At 41.4% G+C, this 14,833-nt stretch overlaps 1 protein-coding gene across 1 annotated transcript; it reads left to right on the top strand.

Annotated features, from left to right (window-relative positions):
• The first annotated feature begins 90 nt into the window (after positions 1 to 90).
• LOC120714241 (thymic stromal cotransporter homolog) lies at positions 91 to 14,751 on the top strand. Its single transcript, XM_040000361.1, has 7 exons — positions 91 to 2,257; positions 3,472 to 3,642; positions 4,212 to 4,430; positions 4,831 to 5,002; positions 10,039 to 10,122; positions 12,056 to 12,212; positions 12,294 to 14,751. Exons 1-7 carry the CDS (start codon positions 1,784 to 1,786, stop codon positions 12,340 to 12,342), a joined length of 1,326 nt encoding a protein of 441 aa, XP_039856295.1. The 5' UTR covers positions 91 to 1,783; the 3' UTR covers positions 12,343 to 14,751.
• Positions 14,752 to 14,833: the final 82 nt, after the last annotated feature.

The raw sequence follows: 14,833 nt of genomic DNA, 5'->3' as shown, positions 1-14,833 counted from the left end.
ATTTGCATGTGTTTTCAGTGTTAATACTGGAAGTGGAGGTGGGGGGATCATTTCATTGTCCATATACATACACTAACCAAAGGGACACTTCATTCACACTTTGCTGTGACCCTATCCTCTGAATGTGGCAGCAGAGATTGAGACTCGTCACACCAGGCAACAGTTTTTCTAATCTTCTATTGTCCAGGCGTTCTGACTGATGTCCCACCAGGATAAGGCCCAGAGGAATACCCAGGAAACGCCTCGGTGTCCCCTACTGAAGAGCTGGATGAGGCAGTTGGTTAGAGGGACATTTAGGCTTCACGTTAGAGACTGCTGCACCCGTGATCTGGATAAGCAGTTGAAAATGGACGAATGGATGGATATTGTCCCGTTTTGGTGTACAATAGAATTTCAGTCTCCGTTTCCTGTTCTAAGCTGACAGGAGTGGCACCTGGTGTGATCTGCTCCTGTAGCCCATCTGCTTCTGTGGTTAACTGAATTACTGTTGCCATCCTATCAGCTCAAAGCATTCTGCGCATTCTCTGACATCAACAGGGCATTTTCATCCAGAGAACTGCCACTTACTGGATGTTTTCTCTCTTTTTGGATCCTTCTCTGTAAACAGACGAGCAGTTTGTGAAATATTAAGACCAGTCTATCTGACATCAACAACCATGCTGTGTTTAAAGTCACTTAGATCATATCTTCCTAACTGTGATGCACAGTTTGAATTTATGTCTTTTTGACTGTGTCTACCTGCCTAAATACTTTGAGATGTCTCCATATGATTGGATGATGAAGGAGCAGTTGAACAGCTACCCACTGACTTGGCCAGGGAGTATACATAGAGTACACTTTACATTACAAACATTTTGAAGGAGGTATGTCTCATTATTGGACCAGAACTGAATAAGCAAACACTTCCTTGAGTTCTATTTGTGAGCTGTAAGCAGCAGCTTTTGAAAGTACCTTGTGGTTAGTGCATTGTTGAGCTTGTGGGAACCCATTGTGAATGTGCTTTTTTTCAGTTCAAATTATTTCTATCAACATACAACAGAGACCACTCTAGCAGAAGCCTATCCACAAAGACTGCAGTCACTGCTGTTTATTGGAAGGAAATTAAATGTTTCCTGTTTCAGGCTTCACCTGTTAGAGGATTACCTGCTTTCTGGTTTACCTTGAAATGAGCTGGCAGTAATGTCTGTATATGTGCTGTTGTATGCATGCGATATCTACTTCGCCTACAGCTCTTCATAGAAATTTACAGGAACTGCACATTTGATTTGGCTTTGCAATACCTGTGTAATTACATGGGTGGTGCGTGCTGGGTCTTTTTTCAGCATTTTTCACATTTTAAAGTCACACACTGATAATTTATTTAAAAGTGTAAATGAAAATGAAAGTATACCAGCTGAGATGGATTAACTGCCTTCAATGGGTTCATATCTAATGCCATGTTTTGGACTGCAGCTCAGTTGTGTTTCAGTTTTATATCTCAAACCTAGATAAATGCAACGAGAGATGATTTGTGTGGAGATATAATAGGGAGCACAGAGAAACGGTAATGATGAAAATGTAAATAGTGGCCCAGAGCCTGATGAAAGAAGGTGGTTTCGTAAAATCTGACAGAGTGTACTGAAGCCAGCTGATCAGCAGCAAGGGATGAGGAAGTGGGCGTGTTTCCTCGGTGAGGCTGCTTAGTTTGAAGCACACGCGCACACACCCTTCACTTACTACTGACGGAAGAAGTCCTAGAAGACGGTCATCTTTATTTATTTACAAAGTTACAACAATCCAGATCATGGTGGTACCGAACTTGTGTCAAGCAGCCTTCGCGATGCTTCGGCAGATCGAGCCGATCATCGTGCTCGAGCAGCTGGGCAGCACTCTCTTTGATACCGCGCTGCAGATGGTGGTCTGGGACCGCTGTGCCAACGCTACCGACCCGGGCCACTCCAGTGAGGATGCCCAGCAGAAAGCCATGACCGACTTCTACATGATCAACAACCTCATTATCCAGCTGACTCCCATCTTTCCTGCGCTGTTCCTGGCAAGACTGAGCGACCGCGGCCGGAGGAAAGCCCCCATCGTGTCCCCCCTCACCGGCTACCTGTTGTCTAGGGTCATCCTGCTCCTGGTAGTCGTTCTAAAACTGCCGCTGCAGGTGATGTTCGCGGCGGGGACTGTCCTCGGGCTCTCCGGCGGGTTCACCGCATATTGGCCCGGTGTAATGACTCTAGCTTCACTCGGCTCCACGGCGGCCGACCGCTCCAAGGTGAGTTACTGGCGTGCTGCAGCTGCAAAGCCGTGGAAGGAGCGCCGAGAGGAGCCTCAAAATAACTTACTTTCAATCACAAAACTTTGTGTTTGACTATAAAACTGATGATAATGTGCAAAAACTAAGAATTACAAGGATATAAACGAATGAGTTGGGCCATTAAAGAAGACCTTTTCTTTCTCTCTCTCTCTCTCTCTCTCTCTTTTTCCCCTTTTTTTTCTTTTCTTTTCTTTCCAGATTTTTCAGTCTTTCGCTATTATTTTTTTCAGGGATTTCCCTTATTCAAAAATGGCCTTTAGGTTTTATTGCTCATGTGAGCACAATTGGTCGATATACGAGTCTGCGTCACCTCTTTTAACTAAAATCTATGCAATGCAGATGTTGTACCTAAAAGAAACACAATAAAACTCAAATATATATTCAGTGAACTTAAAAAAAAAAGTAAGCTTAAACCTTTAACATAAAGCCATAAACACTTTCCCCCTCTTAGTCTGAGAGTACTGTGCTTCAGGAAGCATGTTATATGCACACAGGCAGTCAAAAAGAAAATTACATTTAATTACCAAATCACCCAGGGGTTAGCCCCCTCTGCTGTGGAGCCAGCTCCCAGTCTGGATTCCCTCTCTACTTTTTTAAGATTAAATTTAAGACTTTCCTTTTTGAGGGGCAGGGATAGCTCAGTAGGTAGAGTGGTGGCCCCACTGATCGGAAGGTCGGGGGTTCGATTCCCCTGAACAGCTACCCTGAGGTACCCCTGAGCAAGGTATCGTCCCTACACACTGCTCCCCGGGTGCCCAATGGCTGCCCACTGCTTCACTGAGTGAATGGGTTAATGCAGAGAGGAATTTCCCCACGGGGATCAATAAAGTACACTTTCTTCTTTCTTGATAAAGCATGGTGATAGTTCTAGATCAGGTGACCCTGAATCCTTCCTTAGTTGTGCTGCAATAGGCCTAGAAAGCTGGGAGCTTAATACACCAATCTGCATGTAGTCATTAGTTATTATTAAGTTATTATTACTACTCTTGCTCTCTTCCACAGTGTTTCTTTGTCCTGTTTGCCTCCCTTCACCCCCAAACCCGTTGTGACAGATGGCTTTTACTCCATGATTCAGCTGAATTGAACTGAAAAAAAAAAAAACCCAAACAAAAGCAAAACAGTTTACTTTAACTGATTTATATTAAAAGAAATAACCCTGTGCCCCCTTGCAGGTGTTGATGAAGGTGGAGTTCATGTATGGGTTAGCAGGCGTGGTGGGCAGCCTCGCTTCTGGCCATCTGTTCCACCTGTACAGCTCCAGTTTGGGACATGGGACCATCCTGCTTATCATCAGCACACTGCTGCATCTGCTCTGCCTCTTACACTCCATATTCCTGCTGCAGGTCAGTGTGTGCATGTGAGAGGGTTCAGAGGGGGCGGGGGTCCAGTGTAGCCATGTGTTTTTTGTGTATTTTTAATCAGATTGTTTATTTTTATTCTTGGACTCTATTGGAGCAGCTTTGCATGATTCACAGTATATTTTATAATGGCCCTTCATCCACTTTGCTTCTAGCTCCTCCCCCCTTAAAGGTAAGTTTTTTCTGATTAGCTGCCCCTTCAAAACAAAAGGGCTCTGAACACCAGGTAGAGATAACCACATTCAGAGGATCTGATCCTACTGACATCATACAGAGCCAAAAGTAGAAAAAAAAACTTCTTTCTTTTTGGTGACCTCACCATGACCTAATGACCTAAAAGTACATCTATGACATAAAATAAAGAACAGCAAGCTAAATTGTCGATCATTAAACATGCTGCTGTAATAATAATGTGAATAATTACATTAATCTGTAATTATGTGTCTTATAACTAGAACCATCTTTATTCATGTTCTGCCTTCAGTTTTAGCCACACGTGCTCGCTCTACCACCTCGCCGAGCTCATATACCACGCATGTCCGTCTTTATTAAAGGTGAAAGGTGTAAGCGATGGAGAGCCGGAGGAGAACCGCCACCTACTGTTACGCGCCTCCACTAACTCTTCAGTTGTCGAGGCTCCTGTTGAGATAAACAGAGTGAATGTGGCTCTGCTGTTTGTGGCTGCCATCCTGTACGACTTTGCAGTGGGCGGAGCCATTGAAGTACTGGGCGCCTTTGTGCTGAGAGCACCACTCAGCTGGAACGCCACTCTAGTAAGTTTTTTTACCCCATTTTTTGTGATTTGATGCAAAAAAGATGGGATAAAAGTAACACTGCTAGTTTTAACTCTATTTTAAGCAGACGGGACAACAGATTGGTATGTTGTTAGCTAATGAGCACACCCTTGTTCATCCTCCTTTCTGACTGTATGACTGTAGTCTTCTGAACAGACTGAGGGAACTGAGGCGTGTTTTCCCACAAATGTCTATACAGCCAGGAGTGTTTCTGCAACCAGAGGAGTCGCCCCCTGCTGGTCATTAAAAATAATGCAGATTTAAGGCACTTAAGCATTAATGCCATGTGTTCTAGTTGCATAGTCTGTTTATTATTGCCTCTCTATCGCTGAACATCTCTCCCTTCTTTTTTTTCTCATTTCTTTTCCTCTTTCTTCAGGTGGGGTACGGAAATGCAGCAGGCTGTGTGATCTTCCTCACCAGTTACATAGGTGTCATCGGGTTTCGACGCTGCTGCAGCGACACCTCGCTCATTCTGATCGGCATGGTGTCCTTCGCTGTCGGGATTTACTTCATGTCCTTTGTAACGACGACCCTCACTTTCTACCTCGGTAAGAACAAACATGTTACACAGATTTTATAGTAAATTTGTGGTGGATTATCAGCTAATAGAGACACTTCATCCAGAAGATTTGAGGCGGGTTTAGAGCTCATGCCACACGCACAGGCCACATCCTTCATTTTCTCCTATGACCTTTAAACAGAGTAAATAGGCCCCCAGTTTAGCGCCCCTGGTTGATCAGGCTCAATGCAAGCCTAACCTAGGACCCTTTGCTGTGTGTTTTCCCCCACTTTCCAGTATCCTTCTCAGTCATGTCAAATAAAGATGAAAAGCTGCCCTAAAATAATGTGTTTTTAAGTGAGAAAATAAAAAAAATTAGACGCTGAAAGCAACAAAGGCCCAGTTGTGCGACTGCTCCTAACCTGTTCTTCATGTGACACTTGGTATTGTCTAAAAAACAGATCAGGTTTAGTTCCCAGAAGAGCTGCGTGTTCAGATTCCAATCGTTGCTTTTATTTTTACTTTGCCAAGTGGTTTGCACAGCAAACAGCAAATGGGAAAAAAATGTGTGTTTATGCTTTGATGGATTAGAAAGTTTGACTCAGCAAGCAAAATAAGTTTGTGTGCTAAAATTCAAGCTGTTTATTTGAGTTTACGTCAGACCTAAAACACCACCATGAATCATAAAAAAGTAGGAACCAAAACAAGGAACTAGGAGTGATTATAAGCCATAAACACTTTTTCCCCCTTAGTCTAAGAGTGCTGTGCTGCAGGAAGCATGTTATATGCACACAGGCAGTCAACAAGAACATTACATTTAATTACCAAATCAGCCAGGAGTCAGTTTCAACCAATTAAGTTTGATAAGGTTTATTTAACCCTTTCATGCATGAATTATGACCTCAATCAGGATTTTTTTCTTAAGTATTTTTATTCATCTTTAGGCATGAAAAAAAGTTTTTTGAACTTCATTTTTTTAAACATGTACTTTGCAGAGAGTTTTTTACATATCCACTTAGTCCACTGGCTGGCCAGTGGGTGGCAGGGTATGGAGTCACACTTCAGTGTCCAATGTGGCGGTTTCTGTGCAAATATGCTATCAACACTGACACAAATACAAGAAAACAGCCTTTGAATAGCTGTTCACTGTAGTGACCACTATAAGAGATCTGCATTCTTACTGAAGGCTAAGACATTCAATACTCAATATGTACACCCAGCAAACAGCTACTCAGCTAAAGCTCACGGATAAACATGTGGAAATGTAAAAAGGGACATTTCTCAGCAGTTGTGGTCTGGTCTATTTTCTGGCTATAAACAAATGAGATACTGTGTCTTAATTATTGTTTGGGCGGGATTGGCACCACTAGGATGTTTTTTATTTGCTATTTATCATACTTCACTTCTGAACTTGGACAATGTGTATATATATATATATATATATATATATATATATATATATATATATATATATATATATATACATATATATATATTAGGGGTGCAACGATATTCGTATCGATATTGAACCGTTCGATACAGTGCTTTCGGTTCGGTACGCATATGTATCGAACAATACAACATTTGTAATTTATTTTATCAATTTTCCTTCTGACGATGCTGTCTGTGTTGAGCGCTCAGTGAATCTGTGTTCGACTACTCCGCCTAGGCTGCACTGTCGAGCGCAGATCCACTGAGCGCTCAACACAGACAGCATAGTCAGAAGGAAGAGCGCAGGGCACCTCCCCCACCCTCATTCAGATCTGGCGTTTGGAATTATTTTGGTTTTCATGTGACGTATGACCCTGAAGGTAAGCGAGTCATGGACTAAAGTAAAACAGTATGTTGGATGTGCCATGCAATGCTCAATTACATTGGTGTGAACTAGTGTGTTAGCGCAGTTAGCTCGTTAAAGTGTTTGCCGTCTAGCCCAGCCCCATGCACGGAGCGATCGGCGGTAGCTCGTTAACGGAGATTTGCCGTGTTGTGGCGTTAAGGTCATTTCAACGAGATTAACCTGAAAGCACTAGTGGGAACACAACGAATATGACTGCACATTTACGCCGACATCATCCTAGTGCAAAGACAAAAACAACAAGCATGCTACTAACTTTAGCCGAGTCATTTAGACAGCTGTTAGCACATGACTCTCCTTATGCTGCTGAGAATATAGCCCAGAAGAAGCGGATAGTATAGCTTTTATTTTGGAAAGAGCCATTTCTCTGTAATAAACTCTCTTTTCCAAAGATGAGTGATTCCTCAATCAGATACAGGGCTTGCAATATCGCTAGCCCGACGTCCCGGAGCTAGCGATTTTTTCAGTCGGGCTACCAAAATCTATCTCTTCCCTGCCCGTCGGGCTATTGTAGGAAAAATATATGTCAATGCTTTTGCATTCTTTCAGAAATGTAGCTGGGTAATTATGTCATTGGCATCGGTGAGCCACTGTCAATATGTGACATATTGAAGTCGCGTTTGAATTTGCGCTTGTTTTTTTGCTTTCACTTTGCAATCGTGCGAACTGTGTATAGAGAGCGACAGCACTGATCTGTGAGTGATGATAATTTGTGCACCAATTCCTCTGACATCGTCTTATTAATCGTTAGCTTACTATGCAAACATGACAAGTGAAATCTCCCGCAGCAAGCTTAAACATGTGAGAGGTTGATCGCGCAGAGAATCGCTGAGCTTATGTGAGTGAGCGTGTAAAAGCATTTCAGTTCTGCTGAGCCAAATAAGACAGGTCAGGGTGAAGAAGTGACAGCCAAAGAAAAGCTTACCACAAAACGGAGAAGTTATGACAAATCAGACTATAAGGCAAAAAGAAAGTGCAGCTTTATGGTTTCATGGACAAAAGAATTTCTGTGGCTGCAATATGATGAGCTAAATAACCAGGGCTGCACATAAGTGGTCCGCAGGTGCGCATTCGCTGTCAAAATAAAAAACACGCACAAGGGTTAGGGTTAAATTTAAAAACTGTACTTTTGAGTTAAAATATATATTTATAATTTTAATAAATGACAAATTAAAAATGCATGAACATTTTTTTGTATCGAAAAAATATCGAACCGTGACACCAAAGTATCGAACCGAACCGAACCGTGAATTTTGTGTATCGTTGCACCCCTAATATATATATATATATTAGAGATGGACCGATCTGATATTACATATCGGTATCGGTCTGATACTGACCTAAATTACTGGATCGGATATCGAAGAGAAATAAAAAATGTAATCCGATCCATTAAATATCAAAAGAACACCTCACAAAACTTGCAACATGGCGTAACTCGGCCCATAACCTTAGCAGTCGGAGTAGTGTGCATCACGTGATAGAGCGGCTGTGGCGTGGGAGACCTGTCTGCGGTCTGGTTCAGTATTTGTAGCCTCGCTACCAAACCGGCATTTCATCTCCGAGGAAGTTATCCCAGAGAGAAGTAAAGCAAGTGTGTAAGTTCATCTCTGAATGTTTGTAAAGCATTCCCGTGTTAAGCTTAACAACCGATATATGGAGCGACTGCCTCTTCTCTCCCTCCCTCTCCTGTTGCTACTTCAGTCGTGAAACTGATCAATGATCAGCTGATCGGCTTTTCTGTCGTGAGTCCGTCTCTCTTGTTTGTTTATTGCCCACTTCGCGCCAGAAAGAGGAAACCAGCGGCTGAACAACAGCAGCATGTTTAAGCTTGTTAAGCTGTCATTAGAATTTATTTAATATAACTTTCTACACCAGGATCTTTTTCTACGCAGCTGACGGCTGGTAACTGTGCAGGGGCGGATCTAGCAAAGTTTAGCCAGGGGGGCCGTTAGGGCATGAACAGGGAAAAGGGGGCACAAAGACATACTTTTCTTACTTATTCTCATTTAAAATGTCTAGCTTTTAATAAATAATTATCTGAATCTTACACTCAAAGTTTTAATCTGATGTAAAATGTATAGAAGTCCATTACTGTATATAGTAACTGTTAAGTTTAATATCCCCTAGTAAGCTATACTACTTTTTCCGTTGGGAAGGTACCATCTGTGCAGTCTGCAATTCTGTTGAAGAAAGATGTTGAATCCATTTAATTACTCTTGAAAAATAATTGATTTCTGTGCATTTTTTCACACTGCATCAAATTAAAGTTAATTATGTCGATTAAGCATCATGAGGTGGGGGGTGGTTCCCTATTTTTTTTTTTTTTTGCTGGGAGTTTGGAACCCTATTAGTTAGGTTGCTTAATATTTCTGCTAAGTACTCTTTAAAATACCAGAATAGGAAGGATGTAGTAGGTTTAAGTTTATTAGATTGATCAGTGTTGCTGAACTATGAAATATTTTGGGTGCAGTGTATTTTTTGCATACAGGTATAACAGAATAGCTTTAGTGTTTTCTTTTTTTTAAACTTGAGTTTGAACTTATACAAAATGCAGCAAGATATTAAAAAAACTGTTTTATTTATTAAAACACACTATATCGGATTCATATCGGTATCGGCCGATATCCAAATTTATGATATCAGTATTGGACATAAAAAAGTGGTATCGTGCCATCTCTCATATATGTGTGTGTGTGTGTGTGTGTGTGTGTGTGTGTGTGTGTACAAAGACTAAAAATCCTTAGTCTCAGTATTTCGTAGTCAGATAAAAACCTGTACTACAAACTGCCTGATGAGGCATTGATGGACATGGTCACTGAAACTTGGGATGTTTACGAAACAGGGAGTTGACCGCTTTGTGTGTTTTATTCTGATACATGTGCTGATTTTTCTAAATCTTACCTCTGACATATGCTTTGTATGTTCATATCTCAATAACTATATCTCAGTGACCAGACCACCAGCTGGCAGTTATTCAGCAGGGAGATATTTGGTGGGTCAATGCTGCCTGTGAAGGCCTGACCTGTTTCCCTCAAAGGATTTAGCCTCTGAATTGGGACATTGTTTTAAAGCAAGCACTGCCGGATTAAAAATTATACTTGTTTAAACACCAGGTGCGACCATTCTTACCCAGAATGGGCAGCAGTAGCTGCATAGCTGTGGTCGGGTTTGGCGGATTTGAAGAATTCATTATGGAACAAAATGTTAATCATGAACTTTTTCTGCAGCTCGTGCACTCACCCTGTTTGCTCTCATCCCGATGACCACAATCAGATCTCTGCTCTCACAGCAGGTCCCAGCTTCTTCATGTGGTGAGTACGCAGGAAAGATTTTTGAGCACTTAACACACACTTTGTATTTCATCTTAATCTGACTTTAAAAAAGTGAGAATATTGGAGGCTGTCATTTGAGCACGTGAATGAATGTATAATATTGGTGCTTGAACACAATGGATGAAAACCCAGTCTGGTCATTCATAATAAACTCGACACATATTTACTGACTGCAGCATAAAAATCAACGATGGCTTCAGAGTTCGAGGAGCAGAGCGGGTTGAGAGTAGGCTGGAGTGATCTGTGGTTGCATTAAAGCAACGACAACATGACTTTTCCTGCGAGTTGTGTTTGCTGTCTGAAGGTCATTGATACGTTAGAGGGGGAAAAAGACTCACCAGTCCTGTTTATTTTTAATGCTCGTGAGAAAATACTGTGTCAGCAAAGCATTGTCGTTATAGGCTGCTGTGCCACCAGTTTCATGACTCTTAAACAGGTTTGTCAACTCTGATGCATTAAAGTTCATGTCACATGCGTTACACTGCTCCATGAAAGAGCGAGGCCCAAACAACTTACTAATTAATGAAAAGACCATGTATGATTTAAGCTTGTTTAGTATTAGCTGTCACATTTTTACACTTTTCAGCATAAGCAAGAAGATTTTATAAGCCAGACGTTAGCAGGAGCTGTTTCTTGTTCCAGCTGTTTTTTTTTTGTTTTTTTTTTACTGCTTTATAGGATTCAGTGCACGCAGGTGGCACAACGCTGAGGACTTCATTTATTATTCAGTCATTATGTAATCGCAGAATTTCCCGTATAGCTGTCAGACACGGTTTCTTTTCTTTCTTTTTTTAAATTTAGCACAAGGAAGCACTTGGTGAGAGTGTTAAGGAAGAACTGCCTTTTAACAGGAAGAGACTCAGGGAGGGGCAGCCATCTGCCATGACCGGTTGAGGGATGGGAGCATCATCCCTCAATTAGTGGAGAATAGAAGGATTGCTTTGTGAATCATGTGAAGCCTCGCAGCAGTCTGAGCTTATAGCAGCATCACTAAAGCGGATCCAGCTCTAACTATAAGCTTTTTCAAAACAAAAACAAAAGAAGGTTTAAAGCCTAATTTTAAAACGATACTCCCCTGAAGCCAAACTGGGAGCTGTTTCCACAGGAGAGGGGCCTGATAGCTGAGGGCTCTGCCTCCCATTTTACTTTTAGTAAATCTTGGAACCACAAGTGCAGCTTGATTGCGAAGTGCTCTTCTTCAATAATATGATACTGTGAGGTTTTATTATATTTATTCCACCGATTGGTGGAATGCCACTAGAAACGATTCATTGACTCTGTTTTACTCCCTGATGAAGACCCGTGTGCCGAAAGCAGTTGGAGTTTTTAGGTTAAACATAATCTTCCCTGTAAAACTGAAGACATTTTAAGATTTGAATTTTATTTTGAAATGTGGTTGCCTTGGAGTCTTGTGATATTTAAGCCTTAATAAAGCTACCACCATTTTAAGTCTTGTGTTTCAGTGTGCGTGCACTGAGTTTGAGGGAGTTTTGGATGCATGTGAGAGGATCTGTGCATAAGCAAGTCCTCCATGTGATCCCTTTAAGGCTGCTTCACGATAAACAATGACCTGCATATTATAAGAGCCTGCTCTGCAACTAGCCAGAGAAGGCTTCCTCCCTCTCTGTCACACATGAACACACAGTTTCCAGGTGATTACAGGATCAGATCAATTTACTGCCAGGGCTTTTTCTCCCGTCATCTGCTTGAAACGTCAGAAATGCAAACACACACACACACACACACACACACACACACACACACACACACACACACACACACACACACACACACACACACACACACACACACACACACACACACACAGACAGCAGCAATATCTTGTATAGATTAAACAAACAGCAAACTCTTCTCTCTTCATTCCCTTTGTCTTCCATCCCCTTCTCCTCAGGCATGACTCTCACCTTCCTGCAACTCGCTCTGAAGTTTGCCAGCCTGGCGTACATTCCCGCTTTCACCAAAATCTATCAGGGAACCCTGGACTGGTTCCCAGGCTTTGTGTTCACACTAGCCAGTATTTTCACAGTACTGGGAATGACACCCATCAGGTATGTGTGCCCATCACTTCAGACTAACGTGCCCACCTTTCAGAGTCTCATTGTCTCATCTCCTCTGTCTACTCCCTCCAGTATCATCGGTTGCAGATCACCTCAGAGGTGGCAGTATGAGAAGATTTAGAGCGGCCGAACCAGTAACATCATCACCAGCAGCAGCAGCAGCGAGTGAGCATTGGTGCAAGGCAGAAGGGAACTGAGACTTGAAACTACTTCCTGTGCTGTTAAAGCAGAAAAAGCATTTCCTATCCTACAGGCTTCCTCAGTTATAAAAGAGGGCAAACAGTATTTTTACATCTATTTGAGATGTTACATCTCAAATAGACAACTGCCTCACAAAGACAGAAGCTGCCACGGTGATTTCCACATAGTTTAGGATTTGTCACGGACTGCGTTGGCTGCTTCTGTCAGCAAACTGTTACTCACACGCAGTTTTCAGCCATGGGTCATGTTTTAAACAACTTCGTTAGGAGTTTTGTATCCTGGAGTCCTCTCAGGTTGTTACAGGAACAGAAAGTTTGACACAAGTTGATCTCTGTTATAAATTCACCTGTTTTTACTTAACTGCCTCCTTTTTTTGTAGATTCGTAAACTAGAAGCTAGAAGTGGAAGTGTGGTTATAAAATAAGGGGTTTTTTTTGGCTGTTACTGTTTCTGTTTCCATATTTAAAGACTTTGCAGTTGTTACTGTACTTGCACAGTAATGTGCACAAACTTAATGAGAGTGCTGCTCTGATGCCAGCTTAGCTGCAGTTTGGGTTTAGGTCAAAGCTACATGAAGTGAATCCAGTCTGAGTCACAGACGGTGTAAACGGTGGACATGGCCACTGTGATGTCTCAAGGTGAAGCCTCGAGGCTCGAGAAACCGCACAGTCATTGGCTAACAGCTTCTGACTGAGTCTAATAAAGAGGATCATTTATGAAATCTGAAACTAGCGACATTTTCTTACATCATTTTCTGTACAAGCCCTAACCCTGCAATGCCATCTATATTTTTTTTCAGACATGAGTTTAATGGCCAGCCCCCTGCTGGCCACAAAACGACAATACAGATTTCATCAGATGCAGAAGGCACGCCCATCTTTTTGTACTGTTTACGTCTGTGTCCTGTTCACATCACCTTAACTCCTCTAGAGGCCACTGTTTCTGAGGTGTGACTTAAACCTGCTGCAAGCCTACGCTGCGTTTTACGGAAGCTCGTCTCTGTCAAAAACAGTTTCTGGCATCCAGAAATGGAAAATTAGAGTTACTATCTCCAAAATTTTGGTCTACAAAATAAAAAATACAGTTATTACGTCAAAATTTTGAGATAACGAAACATCGAATGAGCTCTGCCAATCAGGGTTTTTTTTTTCAGTGGCGGAAACGAGCTTTCAGCCCCAATACCAAACATACCAAACTTTTTCTCTTTCTCTTTTTTTTTTTTAAACAGTGTTGTATTAAGCTCCCTGATATAATAGCTAAGCATTACACCAGTGGCAACGGACTAATTGCATGCACTGCTTTTTAAATCAGCAGGGCTTGCATAGACGCCACTACAGATTGGGCAACAAGCCCAAAAAAGTTGAAAGAAAAACATACTCCATAAGTCTGATGCGCACTGTTGCACATTATAAGACTGAAACACGACGTTCAATCTGTAAACCATAGCAAAACATTGCCCAGTTTTCTTTAGATTGAACCGATTTTTGCTGCTCAGAGGATATTATTGATTTTTTAAATATCAAATATTTTACCACCTGTCTGCGCCCAGTGGCAAACCAATGTAAATTATTAACAAAACAGTCACCTCTTAATTTCTTTGCTGCCAGAAACACAAAGACAGAAATAAGTTTCACAGGAAGCTAATGCTGCGTATTTGACAGATTAATTCTACTGACGCAGTTCGTAAGGAAACAAAAGGAAAAATGTGTTGTGCCTGAAACATTCAGCGCAACGTTAGCAAACGATCACAAGTGCGTGGACAAGTGTTCTGTGGATGGGAAAAAAACTGGTGGATTCTCCCCCGCTCATGACTCCGTGTATCATCACCATCGGTCAGCTGCTCACAACACATATTTTAGGAAAAGCTTTAGGTTTGGTGTCATTTGATGTTCTTGCACACCGACTACTGGCAGTCTAAGGGATCTTTTTTGACATAACTTTTTGTTTGCTTTTATATATTTTTATTATCCTTACATATTGACCCACTAATTCATTTGATTGTGCTTTATGTTCATCTAAGTCTGAAGGTACTGGTACAGTTCTGTGCATGAATTTATGTAGAAATTTAAAGCCATATTTTAGTTATTAGTAGACATGTTTGTATAGCTGAAGTAGTGCTTATAGTACTGATTGAAGGAAACCAAATGAAGGTTTTTTTTTTGTAATAGTTATTTTGCATTTGCACATTATTGCACTTTTATTTGTTGACGGTGCATAAAAGGGGGCTTCTGCTGTAGTTTAAATGAAATTATTAAACATAAAGAGCAACTTATGTTGGTGTTCGAGCTGCAATGACACTAAATAAAATCTTTTTGTTAAATAAACATTATTAAGGCTTGTTGTGATGTTTTTAAATTGTCTGTATGAAAGAATATTTAAATATTCAATCCTTTCTAAACCTCTTCATCCAG

The sequence above is a fragment of the Simochromis diagramma genome, unplaced genomic scaffold (assembly GCF_900408965.1).
Source record: "Simochromis diagramma unplaced genomic scaffold, fSimDia1.1 OVJJ01000596.1, whole genome shotgun sequence".
Taxonomy (NCBI): Eukaryota; Metazoa; Chordata; class Actinopteri; order Cichliformes; family Cichlidae; genus Simochromis; species Simochromis diagramma.
Note: the sequence above shows the minus strand (reverse complement) of the source record. Positions and strands in the feature narration are given on the sequence as shown.